At 35.9% G+C, this 14,135-nt stretch overlaps 1 protein-coding gene across 2 annotated transcripts in view; it reads left to right on the forward strand.

Annotated features, from left to right (window-relative positions):
* The window catches only part of LOC130293704 (myosin-binding protein C, fast-type-like), a 93,075-nt gene that overhangs the window by 48,650 nt on the left and 30,290 nt on the right, over positions 1-14,135 (forward strand). For both annotated transcript variants that reach the window (XM_056542721.1, XM_056542720.1), the window contains exons 8-19: positions 1,144-1,358; positions 2,582-2,714; positions 3,986-4,110; positions 4,448-4,553; positions 4,644-4,810; positions 4,893-5,058; positions 5,979-6,085; positions 6,770-6,799; positions 8,648-8,787; positions 10,466-10,625; positions 11,014-11,118; positions 13,933-14,121. In XM_056542721.1, the coding sequence (XP_056398696.1) occupies positions 1,144-1,358; positions 2,582-2,714; positions 3,986-4,110; positions 4,448-4,553; positions 4,644-4,810; positions 4,893-5,058; positions 5,979-6,085; positions 6,770-6,799; positions 8,648-8,787; positions 10,466-10,625; positions 11,014-11,118; positions 13,933-14,121 (1,643 nt within the window). The remainder of the gene's footprint in view (positions 1-1,143; positions 1,359-2,581; positions 2,715-3,985; positions 4,111-4,447; positions 4,554-4,643; positions 4,811-4,892; positions 5,059-5,978; positions 6,086-6,769; positions 6,800-8,647; positions 8,788-10,465; positions 10,626-11,013; positions 11,119-13,932; positions 14,122-14,135) is intronic.

Raw genomic sequence — 14,135 nt, forward strand, 5'->3', positions numbered from 1 at the left:
TTGTCCTCAAGGTTTTTATGATAGAGAAAATTCGTGCTGTCACATAGGGCAGGGAAAAGTGCGTTCTGAACTTACCCAGAAAACTCTTTCCCTGCCTACCTGTGTAATTGCCCTAGGTGATGGTTCCACAACTGGGTGCCAGTCCCTCTGCTAGACTAAAATGCTGGGACGACATTAGTCAAAACAATAAACAGAACTGTATGAGGTCAGGGATACAGGTCAGGATACAAGAGATTAAAAATCTATAACAAACAAACAGGGAACCAGAAAACTAAATAACGGTAGGAATGCAGTAGCAGTAGTTGAAGTTATAACAAATAGATATCAGGAAAACATGCAAACAGGTTTAGAACCAAGGCAATAAACAGCAAGTATAAGAATTATAAGAATTTGAATACAGGTATGGCCCCACGCATTGGATTTGTCACCTATATTTTACAGATTTTTCCAATTAACTTCAATAGGGAAGTTAAAATCTGCAGCAATTACATATACATGTAGTCCATATAATAGTCCCTTGTGGGAAATTAAAAAGTTTAATTAAAAACATGTTGTTTTTTAAATATAAAAAGCCCCTCCCCTAATAAAAACTTAAAATCACCCTCCATTTCCATTTTTCAAAAATAAAAATAAAAAGTAAAATAAAAATAATTATATTTGGTATCTTTGCATGCAGAATTATCAGACCTATTTAAATAGAACATTGATGATACTGTACAGTCAATGTCGTAAATGCTAAATTATACCAAAACTGCAGATTTGTGGTTTCATCACATCCCAGAACAATGAAAAAAAATAATACAGCCCCATATATAAAAAGATATAGAAAAAAAAATAGGGCTTATATTGTTCAAAAAGTTTATTTTTATTTTTTTAAATAATGCATTTATAGAAAAACAATGTAAATATGGGTATCGTTTTAATAGCATGCTGAGCACAGGATGTCCGCCCGGAAAAATGTGGCCAAGTATACTACATGTATGCCCACTACTTACAGTCATGACTATGACTGCTAGCTTTAATTTTGAAAGTGGTTAACTTAGTGAAACAGTCTCTTTAATACTGTCTGTCATTTTGAAATAAAACATTTTCCATATTTATTTTCAATATTCAGAATGCTTGTTTTGTTTCTGCTTACCTAAGAGAGAGGGAAAAGAAGGAAAAAGAGGTAAAGAAGGTGGAAAGAAAAAAAGATGATGATGACCCCATGGCAGGAATACCTCCACATGTCTTGGAAATATTGAAGAATGCCAAACCAAGCGAGTATGAAAAAATTGCCTTCCAGAATGGTATCACTGATCTAAGAGGAATGCTGAAACATCTCAAGAAAAAGAAAGTTCAAGTACAGAAACAAGATGGTATGTGTCAGGTTTACTACAGCATCATGGTATCTCCTGAAGAATTTTAAAGAATAAATGGAGTGGAGCCAAGCATGTATCCAACGTTGGAATTACGGCATTTATTTTTTTTTAAACAATGTGTTCACTGACAAAATAAAATTGAAACTTTTATACCTATTTTTTTTAAATATATAATATATATATATATATATATATATATATATATATATATATATATATATTAAAGATAATATAATGACATCAATGTTAAGCTTAAAAAAAAAGTGTATGATGTATACTATTACCAGACGCCTGTGACAGATACAAATGTATGAAATCTGTCACAGGCATCTGTTGAACAGATGCATCATGAGCTTTTCAGTCACCCATAGGTTAATGAAGTGTATATTTATTAAATACATTGTTTTTATAGATACCAATGTATACATTAGCATTATCTACTACACTATTCAAAACTACATTTTTTTGCAGTATACTGGCCACATAGAGACCAAACGGATACTCTTTTGGTCTCTGTTGAGCAATGAAAGTCTTTGTTTACATTGGGAGCTTCATGTAAAGGGACCGTCTGGGAAACAGAAAAGGTCTGCTCCCCATCCACACCCCAAACCTATCCCTCCCCTCCCCGTGCTCCTCTTGGGCTCCTTGATTGGGGTCCATCTCATAAGGGTGAAATCACGCCCGCACATGATGTCCAATAACTGCATGATGTTACCAATGTTGCTTGACTAAAGTCCCGTAAAGAAGGGTGAAATGTCATCTTTTTAATGGTCAAAACCATAGTTTTATCTACTCTCCAGTGCAGCCTACTTTTTTTTACACATTTGATTGAGGAGTTTTTCCTGCTTGTTGCTGTTGAAGTCAATTGGTTTTGTAATGTCATTCATATATAGTCACTGACTAGAATATTTGGTTTCATTGTCCACTTACTGGAGTCTCAGTGACATTGGTCAATTCTTTTAAAGTTTTTCTTGTCTTGTCTTCTATCTGGCAATTTACGCCATGCAAATGTCTGTTCTTTTTTATTAGAATTTAAAACCAGATTAAGCAATTGTCTAATCCTATGCCAAACCATATTATATTATTTTTGTGATCATATGTACAGTTTTTGGATATGGGTTTGTATATGGGATGTTTGTAATGTTTAGTATTTACAATATCCTGACAGTTACTATTTTTCACTTTTAATGATTGACTTGAATTCTTGTTTAATTCCGCAGCTTTTTCGAGAAGGCTCGATAACTGTTACACTGTAGACAAACATCAGAAGATTAAAATGCAAGTAGAAGTCACAAACCCTGACCTTCCAATTAAATGGTTAAAAAATGGCCATGTGATAAAACCCAGTGCCAAGTAAGTAAAAAGGAATCCGTTATATGTGTTACAATATAACAATATAATTTGCATGCTGTTATTCTATTTCTCTTTGTCTCCATTTACTCCAAATACCTTGAGAGTTTCGTACCTGGTGGATGCTAAAATCATCACAATTCATCATGGGAATCATGACTATGAGAACAATATTTGATCAAATATTTTATCATTAATTTGAAATGATGCATTGAACCGCATCTGTTACAGAGATAGTAATGTTTCCAACGTTCCCGTTACTATCTCTTTAACAAATGCGGTTCTCCTTGTGAACGGGAACATGGTCATCTTTGTAATATGTTAATTTTGCTATTCTTGTAAAAGGTGCTGTACTTTGTGAATAGTGTTGCTATGCATACGGGCAAATATACTGGGAAATATCTTTTTTTTTTTTATTCGTATACAATATCATTGACCAACAATTTATGTGTACTATTACAGCATAATGCTGGGTTATTATTGATCGACTGAGAGATCAGCCAATATTGGATTTTTTTAACTTCAGCTTACCTGGTTTATAGAATTCACGTTTCCTTTATTTTTGGTGGCACATTTATGTATGTATCTTTTTAATGTATACCAATAAATAGGCAATAAATAGGCATTTTCCCCTTTAATTTGAAGAGTTTAGTCTATGCCTGGAAATATAGATAATTTGGCGTACATATAGGGGGAGATTTACCAAAATCTGTCCAGAGGAAAACTTGCTGAGTTGCCCATAGCAACCAATCAGATCGCTTCTTTCATTTAAAAAAAAAAAGCCTCTGAAAAATGAAAGAAGCAATCTGATTGGTTGCTATGGGCAACTGGTCAACTTCTCCTCTGCACAAGTTTTGCTAAATCTCCCCCATAGCCCACATCCATATATGTGTTGAGTAAAAAGACCTGCATAACAAGGTAGCAGAACTCTATAGAGATGGAAAAGTATATAAAAAGTTATCCAAAGCCTTGGAGATGCCAGTCAGTACTGTTCAATCACTTGTTAAGAAGTAGAAAAATGGTGGATCTCTTGATACCAAGCCAAAGTCAGGTAGACCAGGAAAGATTTTAGCCACAATTGCCAGAAGTATCATTTGGGATACAAAGAAAAACTCAAGGTTAAATGGGTTGTCCAGGAATAAACTTCGATTATGATTAGTTTATGCTGTAAATAGTATAACACCTAATAAAGGACATAATCCTAGTATATAATGCAAAGAAACCAATGGTTTACTTGTGTGCTAAGGTAATTCCTATATGTTTTCTATTCACAGATATGTGTTTGAGAATATTGGCCTCAAAAGAATTCTCACTATTAATAAATGTACTCTGGCAGATGATGCGGAGTATTCTTGCGTTGTTGGTGATGACAGGAGTTCCACAGACCTCTATGTTAAAGGTAAAAGAACTTCCACTTCCAAGAAGGTATCCTTTAGGGAATCCACTTTAACTGGATAACAGATGTAAACTATGGCTTTGTAAATACATTAAGAAATACTCAATATAACTTAATTATTGAAAGTCCTAGGAGTTCCTAGGAGGAAGGCAAAGGGAACCTCTGAGATCTCTGCACCATAGATTGACTTTAAGAGATCAGCCATGTCCTGTAAAAAAAAATGAAATTTTAACAATTTGGAAGAATTCACTCACAAGGAAAGGAAAAAGAACAATATGTGGAGACCATTTGTCCTTCAGCATAGTACCAAACCCAAGTTTTTTCTTCTTTTTTTCTTTAGAGCCTCCAGTGACAATAGAAAAACCCATTGAGGACCAGCAAGTATTTGTAGGTGATAAAGTGGAATTAGAAGTGGAGGTGTCAGAGGAGGGAGCCCATGTTACCTGGTAAAAGCTCACAACTCTCTTTTTTTTAACTTATTTTACATTCTGTAAGTAGAGTTCTGTTGTACTGAATTAGCTTTGTGTCTTCTTAAGGACAAAAGATGGTGTAGAGCTAACTCGTGATGAAATGACCAAGTATCGTTTCAGAAAAGATGGCAAAAAACATATTTTAATTATCAATGAGGCCACAAAGGAAGACATTGGACGATATGGAGTGGAAACTACTGGTGGAGCATGTGAAGCTGAACTTGTAGTAGAAGGTACTGATATGCAGATCAAAATGTGTGTGATTCTTTTTACGTCTTTAGAAACTAAAGCTTACTTAGGTTATACATCTTGCAGATAAGAAGCTAGAAATCTTGCAGGGAATTGCTGACTTGACAGTAAAGGCAGCTGAACAAGCTGTCTTCAAATGTGAAGTTTCTGATGAAAAAGTCACTGGCAGGTGGCTTAAAAATGGAGTGGAGATCCGACCAAGCAAACGTATCACAATGAGTCATAAGGGCAGGTAAAAAGCACATTAACACCTTTTAGTTCATTACCTAACTCGAGGATGTGTCCCCAAGATTTAGCTCAGTAGAAGAGGCCATCTTCCATAACTAGCCATCATAGGTGGAGGCTTCTGTATTCTCCCAGTCCCATATTAGAAGACAAAACTTCATGGTCACAGGCCATCGGGGAAAATTTCTCCAGTCACGTAATATATAGAAAAACTACTTACTTTTCTGAAGAATAATGTGCAGTGTCACAATCACGCAATATGGCAAGGTCTATCTGTTATATATTGTTCTGTTCCAGAACTAAGGCTTTATTTATTAAAGAGCTAGTTGTCCTGGCCTGAGATCATGTATATTCTTTTATAGATGACATCTAAAGGAATTTCTCATAGAATAGAGCAATACTTTGTATGTCTTTAAAGTAAGCCTGTCAGCAGCTAAACAGTGTTGTAAATAAGTAAAGTGAATTAATAGATAGGGTTAGTCATCAGGATCCTGGGCATACAGCATAAGCCTTTATAGTAATATGTAAATAGGAATTGGGGCTGTTCCCAAGTACGCGCCCAGGGTTAGCCAGCACATCTCCTCTTATTTACTGCCTCTGAGCAACTAGAATAAGCCTCATGGCTGTCAATCAAAGGGGGGTAGGCATACCAAGTGGGCAGAGTAGAGATAGGTTGGCTAACCCTGGGCTCTTGAGCCTTATTAAATATCTATTAAGAAAATTTCAGTGCTGGAAAGGATTATGGAGATAAAAACGGTATGCTTGCAATCCTAATGAGAAGCCCTATCTAGTAGTGACAGTCTTGTTTTTACTCCTGTTTAGTTGCTGACAAGTCCTCTTAAAGGTTTGGGAAATTAAAGATCCGTTTCCCCTGTGTGGTCCAAGAATGAAATTGTGTCTGATAAGTCTCTTATTTGATCCCTACAGAATTCATAAGTTGGTGATTGATGATGTCAGACCAGAAGATGAAGCTGACTACACCTTTGTACCTGACGGATATGCTTTGTCTCTCTCTGCCAAACTCAACTTTCTTGGTAAAGTAATACATTTCATTACTGGAAACCATTTTGAAACCCTTTTAATAAATATTTTATAAACATTTATGCAAGTATTATATGCCTACTGTGCAAATTGCCATTAAAGGGGTTATCCACCCTAATGGACAATCTTAGGAAGGATCTGCGCTTGTCTTGGGGCTAAATGACTGTGTTGTGACATTACCATAACACTGTGGCTAGCTTTTTGTGAACTGGTATTTGAGTTTTTCTTTTTTGACTACAATCCCATAATTCCATTTTCCTCCCTCCCACACATCACACACCCCACCCATTGAAACATAAATGAGCTGCATCCATTCAAAAGACCTGGGGTTTTCAATCAGCTGACTAGTGAGTCAGGTCTCGGCCGCATTGCATCCTGGAGAAACAGTCCTTTTGTATGCTGTTAAAAATAAATGTTGGGGTGAAAACAACATAAGAATTGTGAGAAAAATGTCACACACAGGTACAGACACTATATTATGAACTACATTACCTAAAAATTCCTGGAATACCCCCTTAAGTTTATGAAAAAGATGCAGACTTTTCTTTCTGAATATAGAATTATTTAGCCTTAATAATATTATTCAAAAAGTAGTAAAAGCCATTAATAACAGTAAAATACAATCAATAATAAAAATATTAAAACTAATTATATATGTTTTCTTTTATTTTTTACAGAGATTAAAATTGAATATGTCCCACTGGAAGGTAAGATCATTACTAAAAATACTTCCTTCACATTGGTTGTTAAAATGCAAAACATTTCCCAACAGGAAAATAATATTCTATGGTCAATATGAGGTCCTTGTTGTTAGCTTATATTTTAAATGAAATTGGCAAACAAATTAAATATGTATATACTTGCCTAACTTGTAAGTCTTCATGTTAAGGCTTTGTTAAAATCTACTGCTAATCTAATCCTATCAAACCGATTACAAGGGCACGTGATAGACCTCATTAACCTATAACTGGATTCGCCTGGATTCTGTCATGGTTTCTGTCATTTTGACAGCAGAGATAGCACTGCATACTGCACTATTGTTGCTGTCAAAGGTGATGAAACTCTAAACTCAAAATCAAAACTTTTTATGCTTTAACCCCTTAACGACGCAGGACGTATATTTACATCCTGCGCCGGCTCCCGCGATATGAAGCGGGATCGCGCCGCGATCCCGCATCATATCGCGTCGGTCCCGGCACTAATCAACGGCCAGAACCCGCGGCTAATACCACACATCGCCGATCGCGGCGATGTGCGGTATTAACCCTTTAGAAGCGGCGGTCAAAGCTTTCACCGCCGCTTCTAAAGTGAAACTGAAAGTGACCCGGCTGCTCAGTCGGGCTGTTCGGGACCGCCGCGGTGAAATCGCGGCATCCCGAACAGCTGATCGGACACCGGGAGGGCCCTTACCTGCCTCCCCGGTGTCCGATCGGCGAATGACTGCTCCGTGCCTGAGATCCAGACAGGAGCAGTCAAGCGCCGATAATGCTGATCACAGGCGTGTTAATACACGCCAGTGATCAGCATAGGAGATCAGTGTGTGCAGTGTTATAGGTCCCTATGGGACCTATAACACTGCAAAAAAATGTAAGAAAAAAGTGTTAATAAAGGTCATTTAACCCCTTCCCTAATTAAAGTTTGAATCACCCCCCTTTTCCCATAAAAAAAATAAAACAGTGTAAAAAAAATAAATAATAAACATATGTGGTATTGCCGAGTGCGTAAATGTCCGAACTATAAAAATATATCATTAATTAAGCCGTACGGTCAATGGCGTACGCGCAAAAAAATTCCAAAGTCCAAAAAATCGTATTTTGGTCACTTTTTATACCATTAAAAAATGAATAAAAAGTGATCAAAAAGTCCGATCAAAACAAAAATCATACCGATAAAAACTTCAGATCACGGTGTAAAAAATTAGTCATCATACCGCCCCGTACGTGGAAAAATAAAAAAGTTATAGGGGTCAGAAGATGACATTTTTTAAACGTATAAATTTTCCTGCATGTAGTTATGATTTTTTCCAGAAGTGCGACAAAATCAAACCTATATAAGTAGGGTATCATTTTAACCGTATGGACCTACAGAATAATGATAAGATGTAATTTTTACCGAAATATGCACTGCGTAGAAACGGAAGCCCCCAAAAGTTACAAAATGGCGTTTTTTTTCGATTCTGTCGCACAATTATTTTTTTTCCGTTTCGCCGTGCATTTTTGGGTAAAATGACTAATGTCACTGCAAAGTAGAATTGGCGATGCAAAAAATAAGCCATAATATGGATTTTTAGGTGGAAAATTGAAAGGGTTATGATTTTTAAAAGGTAAGGAGGAAAAAACGAAAGTGCAAAAACGGAAAAACCCTGAGTCCTTAAGGGGTTAAAATGTAAAGTAGCAAAAGTAATTAAAAAAAAGTTGTCAGCCAGATTCAGCTGCAGTATCATTCAATTGTCAAACAGAATTTACAACTTCACTTCATACATGCCTAAAATAACCAAACAATAATGTGTGTGTTTCCATTGCTTCCATATAATATTCTGTTTGTATTTTTTCAAGAACCTCCCAAAATCCATCTTGACTGCTCTGGAGGAACACCTGTCAATACCATAATCGTTGTGGCTGGAAACAAGTTACGTTTTGATGTCCCAATATCTGGAGAACCCGCACCTACCGTCACTTGGTTTAAGGAAAATATTGTAAGATCCTAATATTACTTGTGGCTTTAATAAATGATGGAACAGGAAACTTGTTAGAAACTGGCCTTCTCAATTACAACTTTCACTGACAAGCTTGGCCAACATTTTAGAAGGACACGTCTAGAGGTTATCTATCCTATATAAAAAAAAAAAGTAATTATGGTGATTAAGTAACATGCAAGCAATCATTTTCCTGTCTTTTTGTGATTAAAAATTAACAGAAAAATGGGACAAAAATCACTCCAAAAAATCACACAAAAGAGGCAATACTTACTGGTTACTGGTACAAGGTCACGTTAGATCTTTTTTCCCACTATGATGCAGATCAGCCACAAAGTTATATGAGGGGAGGTCTTACAGGTCATACACACACCAACTATTGGGGAGGGGGTAGCTGCTAAGTATTATAGTTGCACACAGATAAGACATACAAAGGGTGCCAGTTACATGGTAGCGGGTAGTGCACTATGCTGGCTTACAACCTATTAGTGACGTCCATACTTGAATATGAGGACCTGAGTCTTCTGTCAGAATGGAGTGGTGGGACGTGCCTGTGTGTCACTGCTCTATTCATTCTCTATTGGAGCTGCAGAGATGGCCAAACACTATACTTGGCTATTTCTGACAGCTCTCTACCTATAGTATTCTTGATGGACTTCAGTTACTGGAGTGGTCGAACTTGTATTATGATCAGGTCCTCTATTCTCTTAATAATATCATTAAGGATGAAGGCCTTTTAGGGGGGAGGGTCTAGGTCAGAGTTCAATATAGTTCATAATAAAGATATACGATGTAAAAAGTGATTTTGCAATTCCTTAGAAACTTAGATTGTGATGGTTTTTAGTTAATAATATGTGGCAGATTAAAGTTGAAAGAATCCTCCATATGTGGACAGATGGAACTGAGAATAAGAGCTATAAACTGTATAAGAGGTCTTGTATAAAACTATATAACGATAGCTGCTCAAGATTTACAGAAGATGGCACTGTTGTCCAGATTTTTCTTGTTTTACTTTTATTGATATTAATGCCTCCTTTATGGGGAATGAGCACTTCCTACAACCTACAGCGTTATCTGTGGCTTCCAAATATGACTGCATTTCAGAGCGTGAACTTTCTCTTCTTGTCAGGCGTCAGGGCCTACAATGCACTATGGCGTCCTATGTTCTCAATGACGCAACAAGGCCAGATGACTGAAGGATACTGGTATTCAATTGTTTAAGGCGGTAAAGAATATTATTTATTTGATGCCACTTAAGAAGATAATATACTGGTTGTATTAGCCAACTTAATTGTGTTTTTTTTTTTTCAATAAAAAACAAAAGATGCAGGATAAAACCACTCCAAATATTCCTTAGGGTAAAAGAAACCACATATTTATGATAAAATGCTAAAATAGTGGTGTGTCAAGGAGCTTACAAAAAACAACGAAACAAAGCAAGCCTTTATATATGAAAGTCAAGAGCTGCCAGAAGCGGCAAATCACTTTGAATGTAGAAGGCAGCAGCTTCTTTAGGGTCCTGGACAGTAAACACAATTGGAGGACATATTTAAAACTTTTTGCACTACTTTTTAAAGAGTGTCATGACACGTGATGACACTGGAGATTAAACTATATAGTGATATTCATTTTTACATTGTTTGTACTAACTATAAAAATTTCTTGTAATTTTTTCCAGGAATTCACTGATATTGATGGAAGAGTGCATGTTGAAGCAAAGTCTGATTTAAGCAGCTTTGTAATAGAGGGAGCAAAACGTGAGGATGAGGGCAACTATAAAATTGTTGTAACTAATCCTTCTGGAGAAGATACTGCTACATTATATGTCAAAGTTGTAGGTAGGTAAGACATGGTACTAAGTTATTTCTCTATTCCGGTACTACCTAGATTGTCATTTGGTTTTCTATAATCCATAAAAACTGAAAATCACCAATAATGCACTACCAGACTGGAATCTTTTTAAAGACTGTAACTAGTTGTGTAAATAGTGATTGGATTTCATTGGGGAGTTCACCTTACGACAATCCATAGAATCCCTTAAAATGTGTCCATATTTTTAGCTAAGTTCGTGAATCGGGTTTTCAAAACCCCATTCACATACATTGTATTCAGGTTTCAGATGGAAGCAAAGATCATCATGGCTGCCCTCTATGCTGTGTTTCCCTAGTGGTGTTCCTGTGTTACTAAGCTATAAAATATTTCATAATTTTTTTTTTTTCATTTCAGATGTTCCTGATCCTCCACAAAATATAAACATTGTTTGTGTTGGGGAGGATTGGGCTGATGTTGTGTGGGAGCCCCCAGCATATGATGGTGGACAGGAAATCTTGGGTAAGAAATTTGTGCAACTCTTTAACAAAGTTATTTTGTGTTCCATTATATCTGTTCAAGCTTGTTTTTATGAATCGATGGATGATCATAATATTACTAACACATTCAGTTTGACTAAAAAACACAAGGTAGGAGTAGACACCAACCTTTCAAAAGAATAAAGAAAATAAGATCTATATTAGAATATCAAAATAGTACCAAAATAAATCCTTTATTTAACCCTTTAACAACGCAGGACGTAAATGTACGTCCTGGTGAGCTGGTACTTAACACACCAGGACGTACATTTACATCCCATGCATAACCGATGCTCGCGTCATGCCCGGCATGCGCAGCCAGGGACCCGCCCGTAATGGCGGACATCCGCGATCGCGCGGATGTCCGCCATTAACCCCTCAGATGCCGTGTTCAATACAGATCACGGCATCTGCAGCATTGTGGACACTAAAATGGATAATCCAGCATGGCAGCCGGGGGTCCCATCATCTGCCTCAGTTGCCTTCCACGGGTCCTGAGCAGAAGATGACCGATAATACTGATCAATGCTATGCCCTTTGCATAGCACTGAACAGTATTAGCAATCGAATGATTGCTATAAATAGTCCATTATGGGGACTATTAAAGTGCAAAAATAAAAGTAAAAAAAAGTCATAAAAAAAGTAAATAAAACGGGAAAAAAAACCTCCCCCAATAAAAACGTAAATTGTCCCATTTTCCCTATTTCACCCCCAAAAAGTGTAAAAAAAAATATTTTATATACATATTTGGTATCGCTGCATGCGTAAATATCCCAAATATTAAAATAAAATGTTAATGATTATGAAAGTATTAAAAGCTTTATATAAGCAAATTTGGTATCAATAAAAAGTACAGATCACTGCACAAAAAATGAGCCCTCATACCTCCGCTTATACGGGAAAATGAAAAAAGTTATAGGTCTTCAAAATAGTATTTTTTTGGTTGCACCATACATTTTATGGTAAAGTGAGTGATTGCATTACACCGGCCAACTGGTTGCACAAAAAACAAGCCCTCATACTAGTCTGTGGTTGAAAATATAAATGAGTTACGATTTTTTGAAGGCGAGGAGGAAAAAACTAAAACGTAAAAATAAAATTGTCTGAGTCCTTAAGGCCCAAATGGGCTGAGTCCTTAAGGGGTTAAGGGTCAAGTAAAATAGCAGGCATTGTCCCATGTTTAACAATGCCGTGTTTCTAATGTGTTTCAAGTATGTATGACAATCTTTAAATAACCAGGACACAAAACCCTACCTGGTAAACGCATTAGACTCACTGTCATCATACAGCGGCAGACCTTGCATGTCAACACCTCTTGAACCTTCATATTGTGACGAGCCCGTTTATTTGTAGGTAAACCTCTTTCATTGTAAGCAGTAGCCCACATAAAATAAGTCAGTTGGTTTTAGTAATGATGTTAGCCAACATAGCAATGGTTCATAACCACAAAATGAATAATAGACAGATTTAGACCTATAGCATTAATGTGTGCATATGGAAATATAAAGATATTTATTTAAAAAAATGCAACTAGTATTAACGAAAACTTCACACAAGCGATAACCCCAAAAAGGCAGGTATAGTACTAAGTGCATCTATAAACCATAGTAATGATGTTCTAGAAAGGTCACTATGTAAGGAGAAACATGGAATAGCCTTATAATATAATTCATATATAAAAGACACTAGAACCACATAATTAATCCAGAAAATTGTAATATGCATTTCCTCCGGTGTACAGCAAAACTTACAATATGAGGAATGTGAACATAACATAGGGAACCCTGTATACATGTAACAAAAGCACATATTAAAAAAGCGCGATCAGTAATGATATATGTCATGAATTAATTGTATATAATCCCCACTCTACAGTTTAACCTTTGCGGAAATTGTATTCAGGTTACAGTATCTTTCCATTTTTTTTTTTTTTTTTTTTTTTTATGAAAACAGAACTGTTTTTCTAATCCTGGATAACCCCTTTAATCAGACATTTCAAACTTGCTTCATTCACTTTTTTTTTTCCAGCTATCTTTGTTTTATTGAATAAGGAAACGTCAATGTATTGTATTGTAATATACAATGTTAGGGTACTCAAAACATTCTAGGCATTTATACAACAAAAATAGCATAGATTATTTGTCCTACTATTCAGTAATTAGAAAAATTGGCACACTTAAAATGTATATATTAAGTAAAGACAGATTCCATTGGGTTGGTCATCACATAAATATGTTATTAAAGGGGTTATCCAGGAAAAATCTTTATATATATATATATATATATATATATCAACTGGCTCCAGAAAGTTGAACAGATTTGTATATTACTTCCATTAAAATCATATTAATCCTTTCAGTACTTATGAGCTGCTGAAGTTGAGTTGTTCTTTTCTAAGTGCTCTCTGATGACACCTGTCTCGGGAACTGTCTAGAGTAGAAGCAAATCCCCATAGCAAACCTCTTCTACTCTGTGCAGTTCCCGAGACAAGCAGTGATATCAGCAGAGAGCACTGTTGCCAGACAGAAGAACAACTCAACTTCAGCAGCTGATAATTATTGGAAGGATTAAGATTTTTTTAATATAAGTAATTTACAAATCTGTTTTACTTTATGGAGCCATTTGATATAAAAAAAAGTTTTTTCCTGGAATGCCCCTTTAAATTGTCAAACAAAAACAATTGAAATCATCCATTCATAATGCGTGTGCATAATGCAAACCTGTCATGCTACAGTCTCTACTAACTTTTATTCTGAAAACCATCTTTTTATAAGCGTTTGTTTTCTACATTCTTTAGGATATCTTATAGAAAGAAAAAAGAAAGGGAGCCAGCGTTGGATGAAAATGAACTTTGAATACTACACAGACATTAAATATCAGTCCACAAATATGATTGAAGGGGTTTTGTATGAAATTAGAATCTTTGCTGTCAATGCCATTGGCATTTCCCGAGAAGCTAACACCACCAACCCATTCATGCCTATTGGTAAGGGCTTTTCG

The sequence above is a fragment of the Hyla sarda genome, chromosome 10 (assembly GCF_029499605.1).
Source record: "Hyla sarda isolate aHylSar1 chromosome 10, aHylSar1.hap1, whole genome shotgun sequence".
Taxonomy (NCBI): domain Eukaryota; kingdom Metazoa; phylum Chordata; class Amphibia; order Anura; family Hylidae; genus Hyla; species Hyla sarda.